Source organism: Chiloscyllium plagiosum, unplaced genomic scaffold (genome assembly GCF_037043375.1).
Source record: "Chiloscyllium plagiosum isolate Xiang-an unplaced genomic scaffold, Cpla_swu_hap1 HiC_scaffold_7, whole genome shotgun sequence".
Classification (NCBI taxonomy): domain Eukaryota; kingdom Metazoa; phylum Chordata; class Chondrichthyes; order Orectolobiformes; family Hemiscylliidae; genus Chiloscyllium; species Chiloscyllium plagiosum.
Window position 1 is genome coordinate 11,241,374 of NW_028270145.1, and position 26,062 is coordinate 11,267,435.

The following is a 26,062-nucleotide window of genomic DNA, read 5'->3' on the forward strand; positions in this document are numbered from 1 at the left end:
TGATGTAGAGATTTCAATGTTCTTTCTATTACATGGCTCCCGCTCTTACCACCTGCCATATGCTTGTATTTGAAGGATTTATAAGTAGATACTGAACCAAGATTATACCTTGCTTGGCCATCAAGTCTTAGAGTGGTTCTTGAACCCCTGGAGCTTCTGTCTCAGAGGCTGGGACTTTCTCCACTGAGCCACAAAACTCTCCATGCTCATTCATTAGAATCATATTCTATTCACCATGGAAACTTCAAATTTGTGTTATTCACAATAAAGATTTGTGACATGATTGACAAAAAAAATGATGAGCATCAAAGTAACCATACTATTGACAGCAATGAGTGATCAGTAATGTTAAACTGGGGAGGATGATGCATGCGCGTGTTAATCTTCTGTGTCTCCAGCTGAATTTTAGGATGTAATCTAATAATAAAAATGCTGGTTTGTCATCTGTTGAGTAGTTTTATTATTGATTGCAGCTGTGGATTGTTGTGATAGGCTTTAATTGTGATATAATCAATACTAATTTAGTTTTAAAAAAACCACATCCATCTGTGCCACTTAGGAAAGAATGTAATGGCTCAAATTGCATGCATCATGGATGCAGTGCGTGCATGTAATAGCTTGCTGCCAAAAGTCAATCATTAATGAAGATTTTTGATGCACAATAGGAAACCTGATGAGATCATTAGAAAAGAGGAGAAATTGTTAATGTCAGATCATTTATGACTCCAGTGAGACTCAGTAAAAATCTAGTTACTGTATATTAGGCATATTTATTCTTTTTATTCCATTGCCTGTTCCTCTTTAAGGTGTTGTTTCTTCACTGGGACATGTTTGTACCCTTTGGCACCTTTTGTTTACTTGTTCTCACGGTAATCCAGGCACGACTAAAATAATTACTACGCTCAGTTGCTCACTGCCTCCTTGAGCTATTATGTATCGCCTACTGAAGGTGTTCTGCAATCACCATTATTCCACCAATTCATTATTGTGCAAACTTAACCTTACCAACAGCAAATGTTACCTGAAACAAAAACAGAAATTGATTGAAAATTTCAGCAGGTCTAGCAGCATCTGTGGAGAGAAATCAGAGTTAATGTTTTGAGTCCAGTGACTCTTCTTCAGAATTGGATTTCCAATTCAGATTCCCAGCATCCAAAGTTTATTTGTTTTTTTGTTTAAATTAGATTGCTTACAGTGTGGAAACAGGCCCTTCGGCCCAACAAGTCCACACCGACCCTCCGAAGAGCAACCCACCCAGACCCATTCCCCTACATTTACCCCTTCACCTAACACTACGGGCAATTTTAGCATGGCCAATTCACCTACCTGTACATCTTTTTTGGACTGTGGGAGGAAACCGGAGCACCTGGAGGAAACCCACGCAGACACAGGGAGAATGTGCAAACTCCACACAGACGGTTGCCTGAGGCGAGAATCGAACCCGGGTCTCTGGTCCTGTGAGGCAGCAGTGCTAACCACTGAGCCACCGTGCCACCCACTTTACTTTCTGGGCACAACCTTGGCAAGTCTTCTTTGATTAGTTAGTTGAAAACTAGTTGTAAATTTAATGAAAATGTTGAAAACGAATATTAAACCAGTTTTATCCAGGGACATTGGTGATTCATCTGCTTCTTGTACCGTCATAACTCACCTCCACCACAACCATCATCAACCCCCATCCTTCAGGTGCCCAGAATTGGGAACTGTTTTAGATAGGTTTGCCACATCTTCTTGGTTTTTGTGCATGTTTTTATTTATAAACACATCAAAAGTTCAGATTTATGTATAATACACTTTACAACCATGGCAGTGCCAGACGTTACAGACAATTCAGTCGTTCATATAATGCTACCTGTAGCTCTGCTTCGTTGCATGTTCCTGAAAAAAAATCTGGGCAGCAATATTCACAAGAATAGGCTTTGTTAACAGAAAATTTACATTGGATGTCTGAGCGCATGAAATACAAAAAGGTGCAACAAATAATTATGAAAACTAATAGAATGTTATTCAGCTCATTCATCCTCACCAGGAAGCTTTATAATTTGGGGTATCCTATCTGGATCTCTCATTCTCACACAAAACTCACTCTCTTTGACAAACACTCACTCTCACAAAAACTCACACTGTCTCACACACACACACACACACACTCTCTCTCTCTTTCTGTCCTTCTCTCACACACACACTCTCGTCCCTCACACACATTCCCCCATTCACACATACTCACTGACAAACTCAGCCATTTATTTTATCACTCATGCAATCATTATGTCACACTCACACACTGATGCACACATACTCAGTCTCTCAAACTCACTCTCTCACAGACTCACTCTACCTCAAGTACTCTCACATGCACACAATTCACTCTTGTACACTCAGTCTCTCACACACTTACCCTCATACACACACATTCACTCTCTCACACACTCTCGTGCCACCACATTGAGATGGTGATTAAGTTGGAAAGGGTTTACTCAGGCCCCAGACACCATCAACAGGCAATTTTAAAATATTTTGGTCTAAGTTTTTTTTTCAGCTGTGCCTACAGGAGGCCATGGCCTGGTAATATTATTGCTAGACTGTTAATCCAGAGACACAGGTAATGTTCTTTAGGGAATGACACTGGCATTCTTATCTGGTCTGGACAATATGTGACTCCAGATACCAGCAATAAGTTTAACTCTTAACTTTCCTGCGGGCAATTAGGGATGGACACTAAATGCTGGCCTAGTCAGCAATGCTCCCATCCTGCGAATGAATTCAAATAAAAAAGTAATTCAAAAGAAACTGTGGTTTATTAACTGGAATTGTAACAGCACACCATGTGTACCATGCATACAAAGAAATGATAATTGACCTTAGTAGTCAACACAGCAATACTAAGATGAGAGCAGGAAAGAAATAAAGATGTAAAGGTTAGTCGGTACATAACTAAAACTAGAACAATGATAAAGCCATTATAATAAATGTGAGGCTACTGTATAGGCAGAAAATAAGAAACTTAGAGCTCATGAGAGTTCCTACTTCAGGACACTGGGGTGAAGATATTTGAATTACAAATGAGGGAGAACATGCTTTGAAACCATAACATGGAGTCTTTAATAGGCCAGTATCTGTGCAAGATGGTGGGACCATAGCCAAGGGTGGACACAGACTAGTTCTTCCAAAATCACCCTGGTTGTGAAAGAAAAGCACTGCACCAAAGTGGGCTATAACTCCAAGATAGTAGGAACACAAGCACTGGAACTGTGTCTTGGAGCATAATGCTCACTGAGTGCTTTTTTGTGTGCACATTGAGCCAGGTGTGAGGCTGCCACTTAAGAGAAAGGCATTGCTGGCTGAGTCTGATGTATGAAAGTATGGGTTCTGGTGATTAGCATTTTTTGTTACCTTCTCTCCTAGTTCCTTGTTTATCTGATTATAAGTTATGACATCTTTACTTATAATCCACTAAAACAGTTGAACAATAGATAGCATCATCTATTTGCCATATTTGTATTGGAACAGTCTGGCTAGGGGCACAATTAGTTTTAACACAATCTTTAGTGTTATCATCAGGATGTTGTCAGTGCCTATAGCTTTTGCAGCTTCCAGTGCATTATATGATATTGTGTATTGTACAGTATACTGAATTGGCTGAAGACTGACATTTATGGTCTTGGAGATCTCAGAGAAAGTTGAGATGTATTATCTACTAAACATTCCTGGCTGTAGATGTTGATAAACACTTCTTATCTGAAGTGTTGGGCTACCCTGTTGCCGAGGAGGATCTTTGTGGAACCTCTTGTTAGATTTTTCATTGTCCACCCATCATTCATGATAGGATACTGAAGGACTGCAGGGTCTGAATTGCTGGCTGTGTGTTTGCTTTTGTCTACCACATGCTGCTTCCACTGTTTGAAATGCAAGCACTCCTATGTTGTAACTTCACCAGATTGGCATACATCTTTAGGTTTAACTTGGTGCAACTGTTGGTATGCATTTCTGCACTCTCCTGAAGCAGGGTTGACCCTGGCTTGAGACTAATGATGAAGTGAAGGATATACCAGGTCAAAGGGTCACGAGTTGTGGGAGAATACAGGTCTGCTGCTGCTGATGCCCATAGTAAACTTATAGATGCCATTTTGAGTTGTTAGCTGTCTTCAAACTCCATCCTCTTTAGCGTGGTTGTTTTGCCACACAGCACAAATTAGGGTATATTCAGTGTGAAATGGAACTTTGTCTCAACAAACACTGAATAGTGATCTTCCACCTATTATAGCCATGAACAGATTTGTCTGCAATGGTGGTGTTTACTGTGGAAAAGGACATTGAAGGTATAAAATGTAGGGAAATAGATGGTGACATCTTGAAAAATGTCGATATTACAGAGGAGGAAGTGCTGGATGTCTTGAAATGAATAAAAGTGGATAAATCCCCAGGACCTGATCAGATGTACCTTAGAACTCTGTGGGAAGCTAGAGAAGTGATTGCTGGGCCTCTTGCTGAGGTATTTGTATCATCGGTAGTCACAGGTGAGGTGCTGGAAGACTGGAAGTTGGCTAACGTGGTGCCACTGTTTAAGAAAGGTGGTAAGGACAAGCCAGGGAACTATAGACTGGTGAGCTGGACATCAATGGAGGGTAAGTTGTTGGAGGGAATCCTGAGGGACAGGATGTACATGTATTTGGAAAGGCAAGGACTGATTAGGGATAGTCAGCATGGCTTTGTGCATGGGAAATCATGTCTCACAAACTTGATTGAGTTTTCTGAAGGAGTAACAAAGAAGATTGATGAGGGCAGAGCAGTGGATTAGATCTCTATGGACTTCAGTAAGACATTCAACAATGGCAGCATGGTGGCACAGTGGTTAGCTGCCTCACAGCGTCAGAGACCCGGGTTCAATTCCTGCCTCAGGCGACTGACTGTGTGGAGTTTGCACATTCTCCCCGTGTCTGTGTGGGTTTCCCCGTAGTGTTAGGTAAGGGGTAAATGTAGGGGTATGGGTGGGTTGCGCTTCGGCGGGGCGGTGTGGACTTGTTGGGCCGAAGGGCCTGTTTCCACACTGTAAGTAATCTAATCTAATCTAATCTAATGTTCCCCATGGGATACTGATTATCAAGGTTAGATCTCATGGAATACAGGGAGAACTAGCCATTTGGATACAGAACTGGCTCAAAGGTAGAAGACAGAGAGTGGTAGTGGAGGGTTGCTTTCAGGACTGGAGGCCTGTGAGCAGTGGAGTGCCACAAGGATCTGTGCTGAGTCCACTACTTTTTGTCAATTATATAAATGATTTGGATGTGAGCATAAGAGATATAGTTAGTAAGTTTGCAGGCGGACAGCGATGAAGGTTACCTCAGATTACAACGGGGTCTTGATCAGATAGGCCAATGCACTTAGGAGTGGCAGATGGAGTTTAATTTAGATAAATGCAAGGTGCTGTATTTTGGGAAAGCAAATCCTAGCCGGACTTATACGCTTACTGGTAAGACCCTATGGAGTGTTGCTGAAAAAAGAGACCTTGGAGAGCAGGTTCATAGTTCCTAAAGTGTATTCACAGGTAGATAGGATAGTGAAGGCGCCATTTAGTATGCTTTCCTTTATTGGTCAGAGTATTGAGTACAGGAGTTGGGAGGTCATGTTGCAGCTGTACAGGACATTGGTTAGGCCACCTTTGGAATGTTGTTTGAAATTCTGATCTCTTTCCTATCGGAAGGAGGTTCTGAATAGATTTACAAGGATGTTGCTAGGGTTGAAGGATTTTTGCTGCTCCACGGATGCTGCCTGAACTGCTGTGCTCTTCCACCACTAATCCAAAATCTGGTTTCCAGCATCTGCAATCATTGTTTTTACCTTGGAGGTTTTGAGCTGTAGGGAGAGGTTGAATAGGCTGGGGCTGTTTTCCTTGGATCGTCGGAGGCTGAGGGGTGACCTTATCGAGGTTTATAAAAGCAAGAGGGGCATGGTTAGGGGAAATAGACAATGTCTCTTCCCTGGGATGGGGGAGTCCAGAACTAGTAGTGGGAGGGGAAAGATGTAAAAGAGACCTAAGAGGCAACGTTTTCACTCAGAGGGTGTACATGTGTGGAATGAGCTGCCAGAGGAAGTGTTGGAGGCTAGTACAATTGCAACAGTTAAAAACCATCTGGATGGGTATATGACTAGGAAGGGTTTGGAGGGATATGGGCCAGGTGCTGGCAGGTGGGATTAAATTGGGTTGGAATATCTGGTCATCATGGATGAGTTGGACCGAAGGGTTTGTTTCTGTGCTGTACATCTCTATGACTCAATGAATGTTGAGGGTGAAGTTCATTACATTAATTAAGATTTTCTTTCTTGTTGGTTACCTCATTACTTGCTACAGGGCCAGTCTGGCGGATATGCTCTCAGGACTCTGCCAGCCTGGTCAGGAGTGGTATGACTGTGCTGTCTTGGTAATGGGTATTGAAGTCAACTACCTAGGGCTCTTGCAACACTCACTGCTTCTTCTAAGTGGTGTTCGTAATGGAGACGTACTGACTAGTCAACTGATAAAGGGCACTAGGTGATAATAAATTGCACATTTTCTTGCCCAGTTTTGGCATGATGCATGGGGTCCATTGCCAGTATTAAGGACGGTCTTCATCCTGTGAACGTATGTAGCCCAACAACATTGCCTCTGCATGATTTGCGCTAACATACTTGGGCAATTCGCTCTTGAGAGAACAGCCATAGTTATGATTTTATTCCTCCATTTAAAAATTCATAGTGTGCAGCAAACAACAAGTAAGAAAGTAGTTGAGCTTTCTTTCCTGATACCTGGAAGTCATCTGCTTTTTCACAGCCATACACAAAGTGCTGAGAATACCAGCCACATAACCTGCACTTTGTTCCTTAGTATCAGCACATTTCACAAGTCAGCAAAGGTGATGGCTGCTTTCTCCATTTGTGTATCACACTCTAATTTTCTCCGAAGTCACAAAATTCTTAAACACGTACAGTGGAGTGTTATTTAGTGTGATCAGGATAGAGATCAGGGAGAACAATCATAGGATCATACACACACAACATGGAAGATAAAATTAGAGGAAAGGTATTTCAAAGATGGTCTGAGAACTCATCTTGAATGAGGTATCATGAAACAGTAGTCGAAGTATGAAAGATTGTCCATGGTACTTGATGAAGTCAGTGTATCTCATTGTTCCTTTTTACCTGGCAAGTGAAGAGGACTGCATTATTTGGGTACAGGCATTTAAGAGAAGCTATTTTCAACATTTGTTCATTTTAAGATTTTTCCTCTCTTCCAATATGTTACGTATGGAATTCTTCAGCGATCAGATGCCCTACTATGCTATTAGTTAATTCCAGGTACCTACTTACAACTCCTTAGCTGTTCTTCTTTGCATAGCAAAGCCATGCCAGAAGAAGCAGACTACAATGTTTATGGGGACATTCATGGAGCTATATAACTCTTTTCCTGATCTGTGTCAACATCTAGATTCTCTTCTCATCCATGATCCTGGTAGCTTTGCCTAACCCATAACATTGATCTTCAGCTGTTGTTCTTGTCTGTATCAAGGGACTGTGAACCATGATTGAAAAGGATATCTTTAGTCCAAATGCAGCAATCTATCTGGTCTTACAGTTTGTGGTGACAATATTGATTACTATAATATATGGAAAGCATGACTTCTAACAGCCTTTGTTAAATTACCTCAGCTTTCCAACCCCCAGTATCTCAAGTATTAAATATTTGTTGTCATCTTTAAATCCTTTAATAGATTGTCATTTTGGCTACCTGATATACTCTAATGATAGCTACAATTCAACGCAGTTAACTTGCCGTGAAGCACTTTGGGTCATCCTTTGCACATTGTTTTATTTTCTCTTTCCAAATGGTGATAAATAATCTCTTAATCGACCTTAATAATGTCCTAATCTCTTCAAGTGAAAACAAAGCCTCCTTCAGACTGGCTTTGGTAATCTTCCAGAAAGATTTTGCTTTTAGAACACTATCAGGACAAAACACCTTAATGTTTTGTAACACAAAACAAAATTGCTGGAAAAACTGAGCAGGTCTGGCATCATCATCCGTGGAGAGAAATCAGAGTTAATGTTTTGGATCCAGTGTCCTTTCCTAAAAACTCAGAACCCTTCTGAGGATGCTGCCAGACCTGCTGAGCTTTTCCAGCAATTTCTGGTTTTGTTTCTAATTTGTAGCATCTGCAGTTCTTTCAGTTCTTAATTTAATATTCTATAAGGTAATTTTCTGACATTGAGATAATAGTTTAAATGCAACCTCTGGAAGAGAATGCTTGCCATGCAGAAGAAGATTGATAAAATGACATGTAATCATCTTTTTAATCAATAATCTTGATATCAATATATGTATGACATATTGCAGAGCAATTAATTTCTCAAGGGTATCTATTAAGTTCATGAATCAGTGCTATCATGGATGACTGTAACAACAATCACTGTGTGGGTTGAAGCCAGCAATTTCCCACACAAATCACAGCCATACTGCAAGTGAGGAAGTGTTAACAAACAAGTGCTTCTTATAATGAATGACAGCCACCACAGGCTGGACAATTATCTGTTAAAGCTTCTACTGAATTTATTGCTTAAAGTGCAGCTCAAGCATTGGCACCTAATTGTCCTCTTGATCAAGGGAAAATGTGGAAGATGTGGAGTTTATACAATCATCCAACTTCCATCAGTTCACAGCTTTTCAGTGAAGAATCAAATTAGATATTCTTTTACATTTTTGTTCAAAACTTGAATGCGCAAGTTAAAGTGGTAATGATTAAATTAAGTGTCATTTGGATAGCCTTGCAGTGAAGTTGTATCAGTAATTGCATTTGGGGATACAAACACTATCGGAGCAAGTGACTCAGATCATGTAATCAAAGTGACAAGCAGTTATCGATTGTTGTTATCACGCCTAAAATAACTTCTGCTGGAAATCAGAGCCCCTGCTTTGAAAAGAGCAAAGCTGCAGCTTATTGAATATCATTGTGGAGGGAACGCTGAAAGTCCTAAAGAAGGCACTGATTAAAGGATCTGCTTAAAATAGAAACTGACACAGTTTAAATCTTAGGTTTCAGATTCATTCATTTTGAATCAATCAGTAATTTTACTTTTGTCCAGCTACCTTCTTTCCTTCGCCATTTTGAAGGAATAGACTCAAGTTGGGCACAACTTCACGGTTGGCAGCATCCATTGGGTGACTGTGGGTGTGGTGATAGGCAGGGGAGGCTGGGGATTTAGAAAGGTGAGGAGTGCCTTGATTGAAGTTCTATACCATCCTGAAATATCTTGACAAGGTGAACGTGGAAAAACTGTTTCTCCTTTTGGGTGAGCAAAGAACTAGGGGCACTTATTTAAAATTAGGGGTCACCTTTTTAGGACATGACAGCTAGCAATTCCTCAGTCTCAACTGTGCCTGTGTGTCTCATGGCTGCTTTAGGATTGTACCTGAAGGAAGGGATCGGCACCAATTACCCAGCTTTGACTGGTGGTCTTTCCAGAAACAAAACCACACACACACACACACACCAATTGTTGATAACTTGAAGTTGAGCTGAAGACAGGAAGTTCATCATCTCTCACATGGTGGCAGAAAGACAATGGTATGACCACCTCCCAATCAGCAACACCACCAAACCCCCTCCACCTCCCACTGGCCTTCCCTTGGTACATTGCAGTCTCCAATGCATTCCAAGCCCGTCCCAATGGAGCACATAAAATCCAGCCACAGGAGTCTGAGTGATTTGCTCCTGGCACTGAGGCTTAACGCAATGCCTAGCTACCTCAGGATCAAACCTATGACCTTCCTTATTCTGGTAAACAAGGGAAACTGTCAGGGATTCCAGAGATCTGCTCTAGGCTTAAAATAATCCAGTGAAAGCTTGACCTTCAGATTACAAAACTGTCTCTGATCACACAATGCAGGGCCAAGTAAATAATGAGTTAAAGAATGTGGTGCTAGAAAAGCACAGCTGGTCAGACAGCATCCAAGGAGCAGGAGAGTCGACATTTCGGGCATAAGCCCCCCCACCACCCCTGGTCCTCACCTTCCACCCCACCAACCTCTGCATAAATGGCATCATCCGCCACCTACAAATGGACCCCACCACCAGGGATATATTTCCCTCCCCACCCCTATCCACTTTCCTCAAAGACTGTTCCCTCCGTGACCACCTGTCAGGTCCACGTTCCCCCAACAAGCCACCCTCCCCTTCTGGCACCTTCCCCTGCCACCACAGGAATTGCAAAGCCTGCGCCCGTACCTCCCCCCTTACCTCTGTCCAAGACCCCAAAGGAGCCTCCACATCCATCAAAGTTTCACCTGTCCTTCCACACAGCATTTATTGTATCTGTTTCTCCCGATGCGGTCTCCTCTACATTGGGAAGACTGGATGCCTTCTTGCAGAGCGCTTTAGAGAATATCTCTGGAACACCTGCACCAATCAACCCGACCACCTCGTGGCTGAACATTTCAACTCCCCCTCCCACTCTGCCGAGGACATGCAGGTCCTGGGCCTCCTCCATCGCCACTCCCTCACCACCCGACGCCTGGAGGAAGAATGCCTTATCTTCCACCTCGGAACCCTTCAACCCTAAGGCATCAATGTGGACTTCACCAGTTTCCTCATTTCCCCTCCCACCACCTTACCCCCGTTCCAATCTTCCAGCTCAGCACTGCCCTCATGACCTGTCCCACCTGTCAATCTTCCTTCCCACCCATCTGCTCCACCCTCCTCTCCAACCTATCACCTTTACCCCCACCTCCATTCACTTACTGGACTCTCAGCTACATTCTCCCAGCCCCAGCCCCCCTCCCATATATCTGTCCATCCTCGAGGCTCCCAGCCTCATTCCTGATGAAGGGCTCTGGCTCGAAATGTCGATTTTCCTGCTCCTCAGATGCTGCCTGACCTGCTGTGCTTTTCCAGCAACACACACTCAACTCTGATCTCCAGCATCTGCAGACCTCACTGTCTCCAAAATTAACAGATAGTGAACCCATCAATAAACAAGTAAGACCTGATTTCAAAAGGCATGCTTCACTGAGACTTAGAAATTAGCCTCTATTTAGCCTTAGGCTGTGTACAGCACTTCTTCCAAGGGAGCATTTAAGCAAGTGGATGAACAGATTTTTATTCATTGGGCTTGGTGGCCTTAAAGGTAGAGGAACAGATAAACAAGAGTTCCAAAACAATTCCTTTGTACTTACTATGAAAGATTCAAGTTGTGGACATTCCCCACGAATAAAATTAATGGACATTTTTCATCTTGGGCAGGATATCAAGGTGGGTCAGTGGCGATGGCCCTATTGAAGGATGGTTCATTCAAGGTAAGAGCTATTACTCGGAACCCAAGAAAAAAAGCAGTTCAAGAATTAAAACATCTTGGAGCTGAGATTGTGAAAGCTGACCTGGACAATGAAAAGAGCCTGTTGGAAGCACTGAAAGACGTATATGGAGTCTTCTTAGTCACAGACTACTGGGAGTATATGGACAAAGATAGAGAACTCCAGCAGGTATGAAGGAAATTACGTACAAAACTGAGCCCCCGCCTCATGGTTGCATATATTTATTTTCCCTACAGACCAGAAAGAAAACAGCTGTAAAACAAAAAGCTATTGTCATGAAGTGATTGAAAATCTGCTCCTGTATGCTGATAACATAGTGGGACCCAGGACGAGTATCAATGAACCCTAATTTGTCCTGGTCATGGTTTTCCTCCTTATTCCTAAAAACAATTGTCCCCTTCCCCTCAGACTGTGCCCATGTGTTTTAGCTTCTCCAGGAAGACAAAACAATTTCCAGTGTTTGCCCTGTCAAGCCCCTTCTGAATTTATCAATATGATCACCTAAAATCTTCTAAATTAAAGGCCAAATGTACTCAGTCTCTCACCATAGGACAAATTTTTCATCCCAGGATCGAATCTACTGGACTTCCAGGGCAAGTTTTTTTTTCACGTTTGGAGACCAACTATTGCACACATTACTGTCCCCAAATTTGCCTCACAAAAGCTCAACACAATTGTAGAAAGACTTTCTTGTTCTTGTACTTCACACATTGCAATAAGTCAATGTTTGCTTTCCTGGTTGTTTGTTAGTCCTGCATGCTAACCTTCTGCTTCCTTACAAGAGTCTCTCAAAAATTAAACATTGCCCACGTTATAAAAAGTATTATGCCTTTCTATTATTAAGGCGAATAACCTCACATTTGACCACATTCTATTCCATCTCTCACCTTGTTGTCCACTCACTTAAACTACCTATATCTCTTTGAAACCTCTTTAAGTGCTCCTTATAGTTTGCATTCCTGCCTCGCTTTGTCTTGTCAGCAAACCTGGATGCACTACTCTCAAATCTCATCTTCAAAGTCATTAACATGAATTGTGAATTGGTGAAGCCCTGGCATTGATTTTTATGGCATTTTACCAATTACAACTTACAAATGCTCTTTTTATCTCTCCTGTCTGCTTCCAGTCCATTATCCAATGTTCCACACATGACAAGGTATTATCCCACACTCCATTAGGTCTGAACTTGCATATTAAGTTTTCTGTAAGGCACTTTGTGCCTTTCGGAAGTCCAAGTATGTTACATCTGATGGCATTCCCTTTATCCACCATATGAGTTACGTCCTCACAAAATTCTAATAAATTTGTCAAATACAGTATATCTTTTTTAAAACCATGTTGACCATCTGATTAACAATGATTGCTAAAACGCATTATTAAGACAAGGTTTAGATCAGAGTGGTGCTGGAAAAGCACAGCAGGTCAGGCAGCATCTGAAGTGCAGGAAAATCGATATTTCAGGCAAAAGCCCTTCATCAGGAGTGGAGGCAGGAAGCCTCCAGGGTGGAGAGATAAATGGGGGGGTGGGGAGAGAGAGGAGAAGGTAGCAATGAGTACAGTAGGTGAATGGGGGTGGGGATGAAGGTGATAGGTCAGAGGGAAGGGTGGAGCAGATGGGTGGGAAGGGAGATTGGCAGGTAGGACAGGTCATGAGGGCGATGCTGAGCTGGAAGGTTGGAACTGGGGTAAGGTGGGGGAAGGGAAATGAGGAAACTGGTAAAGTCCACATTGATGCCCTGGGGTTGAAGGGTTCCGCGGTCAAGTGTTCGGAACCCTTCAACCCCAGGGCATCAATGTGGACTTCACCAGTTTCCTCATTTCCCTTCCCCCACCTTACCCCAGTTCCAACCTTCCAGCTCAGCATTGCCCTCATGACCTGTCCTACCTGCCAATCTCCCTTCCCACCCATCTGCTCCACCCTTCCCTCTGACCTATCACCTCCATCCCCACCCCCATTCACCTATTGTACTCTTTGCTACCTTCTCCCCAGTTGCAAACCTCCCCCCCCCCCCCCTTCCACATTTATCTCTCCACCCTGGAGGCTTCCTGCCTCCATTCCTGATGAAAGGCTTTTGCCCAAAATGTCAATTTTCCTGCTCCTCGGATGCTGCCTGACCTGCTGTGCTTTTCCAGCACCACTCTGATCTAAACTCTGGTTTCCAGCATCTGCAGTCCTCACTTTTGCCAATGCATTAGTAAGACATGCTGAAGAATGGATTTCAGCATTTTCCTAATGAGTGATATTAGGCTAATTGGCTTATAACTCTTTCTGTGCTTCTGTTGTCTCCCCATTCTTGAATAGTGGCATTACATTTGCTAACCCTTACAAACTACTGGGAACTTTCTGGAGTCTGATGGATTCATACACCATCTCAACAACTATCTCATCTGGAACCCTGGGAAATAGTCAATCATGTGATGGGGATTTGGCAGCTTTTCATTCCACATGTTTCGGTGATACATCTTTCTGCTGATTCTAATTACTTCAATTCTTCATTCATATTAACCATTTAATTACCCTTTTGTTTCTGGTATGTAATTTGAATTTTCTACTGAAGACAGATGTAGGCGTTCAACATCTCTGCGATATCTCATTCCCCATGTAACTTCCTTTGTCTCTACCTCTCAGGGGCTACCTTCCTCTTTTATTGTATGCTTAAAAGCTTGTACAATCTATTTTTACATGCATGGCTAGTTCACTTTCATTTTTTGTTACCCTTTTTCTCAATGTTTTGCGCATCCTTTACTAATTTATAAAACACTTGCGATCCTCAGGTTTAGTCTTATTCTTAAACTTTATAAGCCTCTTCTTTTAATCTAATACTACCTTTAATTGTTCTTGTGACCCATGTATGGATCTATCTCACTCATACGAGATCAAAAGTAGCTTCAGCCCTAGTTAGCTCCACAACATATTCGGAAATGAAAGCATTCTACAAACCTGTCCTCCAGGCTATTTTTGATAATTTGGTTTATCTTGTCTTTATAAAGGTTGAAGTACCTTAACTTTCCAATTATTTCTTGTTTAATGATTTCTACAATGTTTAGTATTGTTACAGGTCTTATTAACTACTTATTTCAACATTATCTGTCCTGGGATTCCTGGTGCCATCTTTGAAGTGCACCCAGTCAGGTGTTGGCAGTCTACAGTTGCCCTGGACATGTTGGACAGTGGGCAGTTGGCATCTATCTTTGCTAAAGGAACCTGGGTGACCCTGCTGGAAGCTGGGGGATGCAGGTTGTGTCCATGGAGCATTCAGTGAGATGCTGATGACCGATGGAGGTCTGAAGGAGCAAATTTCAAGCAGGAGTGGATAGGTATTTGCTCTGACTTTCATGTTGCCATCTAGTTTTTATCTATGGGATGTGAGATTGGGAAACTGTATATCAAGTAGACAAATTTAAGTAATAATGAGGATGTTAATGCATACAAATAGACCTCTCGCTGCTCACTAGCAAGAAGTTCATCTTGTCATTCAACACTTCGTTGAAAATTGGGACGTTTGCTCTTGACGGGAAGTTTCTCTCTGGCTGTCTCATGCAGTTCTCCTAATTTCTCCCCAATCCCCTCATCATTCGGTGACTGTGTTTCTGTTGTGATCGTTGTATCAAATCCATTCACCTCTATTTTTGCTGCTAGTTTGTCTATCTTATTATAGATGTTTCTTTTTTAACCACCATTCATTATATGGACCTTATATGCTAAGGCACAATTAATGTTAAACTCTCTATCCTTTGCTGTCCTGTTTTGTTTGTTTTGACCCAAATCATTACACTGCTCCATGACTTCACTTTCTTTCTTTAGTATTCTAAATCTTTGTAGCCCCTCCACGACCAGCCAACCCATCTCCAGCCCAAACTTCAGCTCTGTGTTTTAAGTCCTATTTGTAGTTTCAGTTGTATGATTTGTAGAATACTAGTTCATGTCTAGTTAAGTAGAGCCCCATCCCAATAGACTGTTGCCCTAGTCCTGGTGTCAATACCTCATGATACCGAGACGTCTCCTTCCTGTGCCTCTCATTGAGCCAGGTATTTATCTTACATATGTCTAGTCCATCCTTACTGCCCTGCTTGAGCCCCATACCCTTAGTGTTTCTCTCATAGAAACCTATCGAATTTATGTCCAAAATAATTTGTCCGTTCAGCATTAACAGAGAGTTCCACATTGTAACTTGCTTTGGTGTAAAGAAATTTGTGGAAATGGCTCTTTCCACGCTGGCATGGCTGAAATCAGAATATTTTCGTGTGCGCCCACTAAAATGCATTGTACTATTGGGTGATATAATGTTTTATAACTAGCAGTGTGTCAGCATGTCACCTTTACAATTCTTCTGTAAGTCAAAGATGACATTTGCCTGGCAGTTGAAGATCCTGTTAGCTTGTGTTTTTGTAGATTTCTGCCTAGGACAAGGGATTTGCAGGAAGTAAAATCAGTCTTTGCCAGTTTCTTTCTGCTCGGGGTTGGTTGTGCTACAAAACACAAGAAATATAGATGTAAAATTTGGCATAGAACCAAATTTTTAGTTATAACATTGACTTCAACTCTTCAATTATAGTGGTTTGAGTCCTGCAATTGGTATGATAGGTTGGGGTCATTTTGGGTTAAACAAAATTGAACACAAGATCCAAGACAGCTGTAGGGCAGTTTTCTCAACTTAAGAGAATAGTCTTTCCAACAGGAACATACACAGAATTACCTTGTACTTTATATACAGATTGCCATCAGGCGAATCAGCCTTAGAGCTCTGTCAGAAATCTTTTTCATTAATTATTTTTCTTGCTGGAATGGGATTGTTGGCTTTTAAAGAGGTTATCTTCAACTAGTGCAATTGGATTACAAAAAAAGATGCAGTACATGGAATAGCTTACTTGTTGAAAATTTATTTTGCTCAAAGAAACTACAGTATATTATTTTCAAAATTCTCCTGGTTCCTCTCCATAGATATTTGACTTTATTTATATACTTTTGAAATTACTCCCCATCTCACCTGTCTTTTTTTCAGATTGCCAACCCTAATGTGCTCTTGTTAATGCCTGTTCTCTCTTTCTGCTTGTAAAGACTATATCTTTTTGTTTTGTGGTAGTTTTGTTATGGCCTGAAAAAGCTTGATTCCTTTTTAAAATGAGGATTGTGGAAGGATTGTTGCACTTTTTAAAAGTAAGTTTCTGAAACTCATTGTAAATGATATTTACACGCTGCTTTATTCAACTAGTGGTGAGGTTGATTGCAAATGGGGTGGAATCAGGAGGTATGTATAAAAGGTAATTTGGCTGGCAGCGAGTAGGCAGAGCTACAGATGGCAAAGACCATCTGCCTGCTAATAATTATGTGATTGGCTTCTGGGTAGTTGATCAGCCTCTGGAAGGGGAGGTGAAGTGTCTTCCCTGCAGTAAAATAAATGCCTGCAGAAAGCCCATATTCCCGCCCACCAGCGACTGTAAACTGTTTCTTTTAACCAATAAGTCAGTGAACCAGTCACTCTGTGCCTGCTGCAAGGAACTGAAAAGTACCTGGAGAAGAAGTTTGAAGAACACTAAGCCCAAACAAGCATCATGTCAATGACCTTGGAGGGTCAGGGCATTTAACTGTCTTCCCACTTGTGCCCCCCATCTGTAACACCAATATTATTCATCCTATATGTGTGCAAGGTGGAGTTTTATGAAGGGGTTAGATCTAGTAGAGTTATATGTCAACAGTTCGTGGTTGTTTACTTGTAGCTAGAATCTATTTCTTTGTAATTAATCAAACTTTTTACTGAGTATAGAAACTTAGTTCATGTTTTATTTTTGCCTGAGTCTAAACATTTGGGCAGATTGAGGAATCTTGTATGCTTTGACCGAATCTTTAACTTCTGTGATGGCTTCAGAAATAACAGGGTTTGATTTCCAGCACACTACCAGTAAGGTATGACAACCTGCTCCACATTAGCAGCAAAAGCAACTTCTCTTACTACTACCTGATGTAGACTTCAAATTATTTAACCAAATAGGTAGTAAATCCTACCTGTGCAATGTCGTTTTCACCATTTTTCCCAGACAGGGAACATTGTGACCATACCATTGCCCTGGTATCATTCTTGCATGTAGTGACACTGTCCAGAATTCTCAGAGCAGTGAATGTCATCTTCCCTTTCTGGTATTCGATATTCTAAAATAACCTAATGCTACCCATAGCATTCCCTGCATATCTAAGAAGGACATATTTCACAGCAGCAATCAGCAAAGATAGGGGCAGATTGAAAGTAGTCATTGAAGCTGATGCCAGGTGGGCAAGGAATCTGGTATGTGGCTGAGATCTGACATAGAGACATGAGGAAATCAACCACGCTACACAATGGAAAATTTGAATTTTTTTTTATTTGGTGGAAGAAATAAATGGGGTAAAGATTGGTGGGGATAGAGAGACAAATGGGGAGGAGATTGGGGTAGGAAGAGGTGACGTTGGAGCATGGTGTGAGCATAGTCTCTTGTGTGGAGAGTAGGGGTGAGCTGGGTGAAGTGTTGCAAGTGCCAAGTAATGGATGACCTTCAGTGTTCTAGAAAGAACATTTGTTGACTTTTTGGAAGAGGAGATGGTTGTGATATATCCTAGAATTGATGTCAATATGTAAGGTTGATAGTTATAGTATGTAATGCAAGTGATCTTGATACAGGGAATTTGGAATTACATGATGCACCACAAGTGGTCTCAATGTCATAGAGTCATACAGCACAGAAACAGACCCTTCGGTCCAACTTGTCCATGCCGACCAAGTTTCAAAAGTAAACTATTCCCATTTGCCTACATTTGGCCCATATCCCTCTAAACCTTTCCTGTTCACGTACCTATCCAAATGTCTTTTAAATGTTATAACAGTACCTGTATTGATGACTTCATTTGGCAGTTCATTCCACATAGAACCACCCTCTGTGTGAAAAGGTTGACCCTCAGGTCCTCCTTAAATCTTTCCGCTCTCACCTTTTAAAAATATGCCCCCTGGTTTTGAGCTCCCCCACCCTAGAGAAAAGACCTTAGCTATCCACTCTATCTATGCCTGTCATGATTTTATAAACCTCTGTAAGGTCACCCTCACCAAATGAAAAAAAGTCCCAGCTTATCCAGATAATTCAAACCCTCCATTTCCAGCAACATTCTGGTAAATCGTTTCTGAAAACTCTTCAATTCGCTGTTTTAATGTCAAATTACCGATTTGGATAAAGGAATTGATTGCAATATCTTCAAATTTGCAGATGACTCTGTATGCTGTGACAAGGATGTTAAGAGGTTGCAGGGTGACTTGGATAGACTGGCTGAGTGGGCAAATACTTGCCAAGTGCAATATAATGTGGATAAATATGAGGTTATTCACTTTCATTGCAAAAACAGGAAAGCAGATTTTTATCTGAATGGTTGCAGTTTAGGAAAGGGTGAGGTGCAATGAGTGTCCTGATGGAACAGTGGCTCGAAGGTTGACATGCAGGTACAGCAAACAGTGAGAAGGCGTAATGACATGCCTGCCTTCATAGTGAGAGGATTTGAGTACCGGAGTAAGAATGTCTTGCTGCAGTTATACAGGGCCTTGGTGAATCACACGTTGAGCATTGTGTGCAGTTTTGGTTTCCTAGTCTGAGGAAGGACATTCTTGTAATTGAGGGAGTCCAGCGAAGGTTGACCAGACTGATTCCTGGGATGGCACGACTAGCATATGAGAAAAGATTGGATTGACCGGGCTTGTATTTGCTCGAATTTAGAAGAATGAGGAGGGATCTCATCGAAACATATAAAATCCTGATGGGACTGGACAGCCAAGCTATGGGAAGAATGTACCCGATATTGGGGGAAGTCCAGAACATGGGGTCACAGTCTAAGAATAAGGAGTAAGCCATTCAGGATTGAGATGAGGAAGAATTTCTTCATTCAGAGAGTTGTGAACCTGGGGAATTCTCTCCCACAGGAAACTGGGGCTAGTTCATCAGATATATTCAACAGGGAGTTGGACATGGCCCTGGTGGCTAAAAGGATTGAGAGGTATGGGAAGAGGGTGGGAATAGGATACTGAGATTGCATGATCTATTGTGGTGGTGCAGGCTTAAAGGGCCCAACGGCCTACTCCTGCACCTAGTTTCTATGTCTGTTTCTATGTTAATAATATCCTTCCTGTGGCAGGGCGACCAGAACTGTATACAATACTCCAAAAATGGCCTCACTGACATCCTATTCAACCTCAACATGACATTCCAACTCCTATACTCAGTGGTCTGACCAGTGAAGGCAAACGTATTAAATGCCACCTTTACCACCCTGTTTACCTGTGATTCAACTTTCAAAGAACTATGTACATGAATCCCTGTTTGACAATACTACCCCCCATCACCAAACCATCATCTCCCAGACCATACAGAACCTCATCACCTCAGGAGATCTCCCACCCACAGCTTCCAACCTCATAGTCCGGGAACCCCGCACTGCCCGGTTCTACCTCCTTCCCAAGATCCACAAGCCTGACCACCCTGGCCGACCCATTGTCTCAGCATGCTCCTGCCCCACTGAACTCATCTCTACCTACCTCGACACTGTCCTATCCCCCCTAGTCCAGGAACTCCCCACATACGTTCGAGACACCACCCACGCCCTCCACCTCCTCCAAGACTTCCGTTTCCCCGGCCCCCAACGCCTCATCTTCACCATGGATATCCAATCCCTCTACACCTCCATCCGCCATGACCAGGGCCTCCAAGCCCTCCGTTTTTTCCTCTCCAGACGTTCCCAACAGTACCCCTCCACCGACACTCTCATTCGTTTGGCCGAACTGGTCCTCACCCTTAACAATTTCTCCTTTGAATCCTCCCACTTCCTCCAGACCAAAGGGGTAGCCATGGGCACACGTATGGGCCCCAGCTATGCCTGTCTCTTTGTTGGCTATGTAGAGCAGTTGATCTTCCGTAATTACACCGGCACCACTCCCCACCTCTTCCTCCGCTACATTGATGACTGCATTGGCGCCACCTCGTGCTCCCGCGAGGAGGTTGAGCAATTCATCAACTTCACCAACACATTCCACCCTGACCTTAAATTTACCTGGACCATCTCTGACACCTCCCTCCCCTTCCTGGACCTCTCCATCTCCATCAGTGACGACCGACTTGACACTGACATTTTCTACAAACCCACCGACTCCCACAGCTACCTGGATTACACCTCTTCCCACCCTACCTCTTGCAAAAATTCCACCCGTATTCCCAATTCCTCCGCCTCCGCCGTATCTGCTCCCAGGAGGAGCAGTTCCACCATAGAACACACCAGATGGCCTCCTTCTTTAGAGACCGCAATTTCCCTTCCCACGTGGTTAAAGATGCCCTCAACGCATCTCGTCCACATCCCGCACCTCTGCCCTCAGACCCAACCCCTCCAACTGCAACAAGGACAGAACGCCTCTGGTGCTCACCTTCCACCCTACCAACCTTCGCATAAACCAAATCATCCGCCGACATTTCCGCCACCTCCAAACAGACCCCACCACCAGGGATATATTTCCCTCCCCACCCCTCTCCGCCTTCCGCAAAGACCGTTCCCTTCGTGACTACCTGGTCAGGTCCACACCCCCCTACAACCCACCCTCCCATCCTGGCACTTTCCCCTGCCACCGCAGGAACTGTAAAACCTGCGCCCATACCTCCTCCCTCACCTCTATCCAAGGCCCTAAAGGAGCCTTCCACATCCATCAAAGTTTTACCTGCACATCCACTAATATCATTTATTGTATCCGTTGCTCCCGATGCGGTCTCCTCTACATTGGGGAGACTGGGCGCCTCCTAGCAGAGCGCTTTAGGGAACATCTCCGAGACACCCGCACCAATCAACCAAATCTCCCCGTGGCTCAACATTTCAACTCCCCCTCCCACTCTGCCAAGGACATGGAGGTGCTGGGCCTCCTCCACCGCCGCTCCCTCACACCAGACGCATGGAAGAAGAACGCCTCATCTTCCGCCTCGGAACACTTCAACCCCAGGGCATCAATGTGGACTTCAACAGTTTCCTCATTTCCCCTTCCCCCTCCTCATCCTAGTTTCTAACCTCCAGCAACACGATCCCCTGACTTGTCCGGACTTGTCCGACCTGCCCAGCTCCTTTTCCACCTATCCACTCCACCCTCTCCTCCCTGACCTATCACCTTCATCTCCTTCCCCACTGACCTATTGTACTCTATGCTACTCTATCCCCACCCCCACCCTCCTCTAGCTTATCTCTCTACGCTTCAGGCTCTCTGCCTTTATTCCTGATGAAGGGCTTTTGCCCGAAACGTCGATTTTGCCTGTCCTCGGATGCTGCCTGAATTGCTGTGCTCTTCCAGCACCACTGATCCAGAATACTACCGAGGGCCCTACCATTAACTGTTTAAGTCATGTCTTTTGTTTGTTTTACCAAACTGAAACACCTCATATGTATCCAAATTAAACACCATCTGCCACTTATAGAGTCATAGTCATAGAGATGTACAGCATGGAAACAGACCCTTCGGTCCAACCTGTCCATGCTGACCAGATGTCCCAACCCAATCTAGTCTCACCTGCCAGCACCCGGCCCATATCCCTCCAAACCCTTCCTATTCATATACCCATCCAAATGCCTCTTAAATGTTGCAATTATACCAGCCTCCACCACATCCTCTGGCTGCTCATTCCATACACCTACCACCATCTGCGTGAAAACGTTGCCCCTTAGGTCTCTTTTATATCTTTCCCCTCTCACCGTAAACCTATGCCCTCTAGTTCTGGACTCCCCAGGGAAAAGACTTTGTCTATTTATCCTATTCATGCCCTCATAATTTTGTAAACCTCTTTAAGGTCACCCCTTAGCCTCCGACGCTCCAGGGAAAACGGCCCCAGCCTGTTCAGCCTCTCCTTATAGCTCATATCCTCCAACCCTGGCAACATCCTTGTAACTCTTTCAAGTTTCACAACATCTTTCCGATAGGAAGGAGACCAGAATTGCATGCAATATTCCAACTCCATACAACCCTGTCACGGTGGACGCTGCAAAGCCTGTCAGATTGTGGACATAGATACCACTATTACGCTTGGGAACACCTCCCACCGTGTACATGGCAAGTACTCATGTGACTCAGCCAACATTGTCTATCTTATACGTTGCAGGCAGGGATGCCCAGAGGCATGGTACATTGGGGAAACTGAGCAAAGGCTACGACAACGGATGAATGGGCACCGCACAACAATCAACAGACAGGAGGGTTCCATCCCAGTTGGGGAACACTTCAGTGGTCCAGGACATTCAGCCTCGGACCTTCGGGTGACCATCCTCCGAGGTGGACTTCGGGACAGGCAGCAGAGGAAAGTAGCTGAGCAGAGGCTGATAGCTAAGTTCGGTACCCATAGGGAGGGCCTCAACCGGGACCTTGGGTTCATGTCACATTACAGATGATCACCATTGCACTACACACACACACAGACAGATATTGCTACACACACACACACACACACACACACACACACACTCTCACATGCACACGGACACAGATACACACAGACGTGCACACAGACACCCACACACATCCTTATAGACACACAGACTCCCACACGTGCACCCCCTCACAGACTTAAGACACTCTGCACTCACTACACACACACACACACACACATACACACACACACTTTCTCACGCTCACAACCCCCACCCCAGACAGACAGACAAAGACCCACATGCACACATATATATTGTGTGTGGTGAATTTTTTTGGTACTTTCAGAGTTACATTGCTCAAAAACCACATAGATTCATGTTGAACTCTGAGCTCAAAAACTGCATGAATTTATGTAAAACTCTGTTATTTCACTTTTTAGATTGGAATCAATCTAAACATCAGGTCATAGACAGAGAACACAGGGGGCTAACACCTTCAACATATTGTCTAGCTATCACCATTGTTAACAGCTAACCCGAGAATGCAACTTTTTAAAAAAAAGGGTTTTGTGATTTACACATGAAAGAAGTGAAACTATCACTGTATTCGAACAGATGAAAGGCTTAACAGACAATCAATTATTCAATGTATAATTTCAGTTACATCACACTGCAAATTTTTGCTATAAATTCTGTGTTACGATCGAGTCCTCCACAATCACCTGATGAAGGAGCGTCGCTCCGAAGGCTAGTGTGCTTCCAATTAAACCTGTTGGACTATAACCTGGTGTTGTGTGATTTTTAACTTTGTACACCCCAGTCCAACACCGGCATCTCCGAATCATGACCAATTTAGGTGTCATTCACAAACGTACTAGCCATGCCTCCTCCTACATTGTCATCCAAATTGTTTATATAAATGACAAACAAAAGTGGACCCAACACCAATCCCTGTGGAACAGTGCTGGTCACAAGCCTCCAGTCTGAAAAATAACCCTCCACAACCACCCTCTGTGTCCTACCATCAAGCCGAAATATAGAGTTTGACATTAAGATGGCTGGTTTTTTTTACAGTATTAATGTTGGGAAGATCCTGAAGAAGGGCTTATGCCCGAAACGTCGATTCTCCTGTTCCCTGGATGCTGCCTGACCTGCTGCGCTTTTCCAGCAACACATTTTCAGCTCTGATCTCCAGCATCTGCAGCCCTCACTTTCTCTCAAAGATAATGCAACTGTTAGAGTTTGGTCATTACTCCTTCAAAACTGAGAGCAATCTCCTAGATTTTCATATGCACAGCTAAACAGCATAATCCAAAGGCCACTGTCAGCTGCTCTTAATTACCGAAGGGATACACACTTGAAGTTCTCCTCCTCTCCATCTCAATCACCTTCCACTGATTACAGTCAACTCAATATCACTGAATTTGAGAATTTTTTTTCTTTTGCGCTATTAGCTTAGCTGTGAAAACCCTTGAAAGAGTTACACCTTTTTGAATGAGGTATAGTTGGGTTTTTAATGTTTTACTAAGTTAATAATTATAGCTGAATAATCTTGCTGTCTTTGAAAAACCAACTTTATATTTGTGGAAAGCCACCTTTTCACTGTTGGCTCCCCATTTTTAAACAAAACTCATGAAACTGAACACTATCCAGAAGAAAGCAGCCTGCTTGATCGACACCATATCCACCATCTCAAAAATTGACTTATTTTGCCACCAATGTATAGTGGTGGTAGTGAATACCACGTACAAGATGAGCTGCTGCAGTTACCAAGGCTCCATCAATAGCACTTTCCAAACCTGTGACACCTACCATCACTTAGAAGGGTAAGGACAGCAAAGTTAAAAATCTCACAACACCAGATTATAGTCCAACAGGTTTACTTGGAATACTAACTTTCAGAAAGCTGCTCCTTCGTCAGGTAGCTAGTGGGGCAGGATCATTGGACACAGAATTTACAGCAAAAGATCATAGTGTAGTACAATTGATGCGATATATTGAACAAACCTAGATTGCTCTTAAGTCTTTCGTCTTTTAGAATGGGTTGCAGGTGTCAATTCATTAATAAATAAATCCCAAAACTTTCAAGTTGCATTCCTAAGGTAACTTAAGGTTGCCATGAACCCTGTGATGACAACCAGTGCAAAACGTGTCAGAGGGTCGGCATGGATACTACCATTACACATGGGGACACCATCCACCACGTGTGTGGCAGGTACTTATGTGACTAGGCCAATACGTTGCATGCAAGGATGCCCCGAGGTATGGTACATTGGTGAGACCAAGAGACACTACACAACAAATAAATGAGCACCACACAACAAACACGAGACAGGATGTTCCCTCCCATTTGGGGAACACTTCAGTGGTCAGGGACATTTGACCTCAGAACTTCGGGTGACTGTCCTGCAAGGTGGACTTTGGGATATGCAACAACTTTGAGTGGCTGAGCACAGGCTGACAGGCAAGTTCAGTCCCTATGAGGATAGCCTCAACCGGGGGACACTATAGGTCATGAACCCAAGGTCCCGGTTGAGGCTATCCTCATAGGTACTGAACTTGCCTATCAGCCTGTGCTCAGCCACTCAATGTTGTTGTATATCCCAAAGTCCGCCTTGTAGGACAGTCATCCGAAGTTCTGAGGTCGAATGTCCCTGACCGCTGAAGTGTTCCCCAACTGGGACGGAACATCCTGTCTTGTGATTGTTGTGTCTACTTGGTCTCACCAGTGTGAGAGAGTATAGTCTCTCCCACACACAATCACACACAAAAACACACACACACTCTTACATACTCTCACACTCACGCAGAGCCTTTCTCATACATACGCTCTCTGTCAGACGCACACACACAGGCATATACTCCATCACACTCACGCACACACACACATACTCGATCAAGCATGCATGCATACACTCTCTGACTCTCTCCCTCACTTGCATGCACACGCACATAAAAGTCTATGGGGTGAATTTGCATTTGCAGAATTATATTTGTAGATACATTCTATTTTGTTAAAAATGCACACAATCTGGAGGCAGTCATAGAGTCAATCCATATGACATTTTATAAATTCCTACTTTGGGATTAGAGCCAGTCTGACTCAAGATTGGAATATAGATCGACTCTAACCTTACACCTTTAATGCATTGTCTAAATTGAGATGTCACCTTTTTTTATAAAACCTTAAGTTATCTTGGGAATGTGACTTGAAAGAAATTCTGGGATTTACATATTCATGATTTGAAACCTGCAACCCATTCTAAAAGATGAAAGACATAATAGCAGTCTAGATTTGTTCAATATATACATCAGTTGTATGA

At 43.2% G+C, this 26,062-nt stretch overlaps 1 protein-coding gene across 1 annotated transcript in view; it reads left to right on the top strand.

Annotated features, from left to right (window-relative positions):
- LOC122551895 (nmrA-like family domain-containing protein 1) overlaps positions 1–26,062 on the top strand; it is a 76,605-nt gene that overhangs the window by 26,842 nt on the left and 23,701 nt on the right. Inside the window, exon 2 of the mRNA XM_087988712.1 lies at positions 11,271–11,509. Within this exon, the coding sequence (XP_087844838.1) occupies positions 11,294–11,509 (216 nt within the window). The 5' untranslated portion in view covers positions 11,271–11,293. The remainder of the gene's footprint in view (positions 1–11,270; positions 11,510–26,062) is intronic.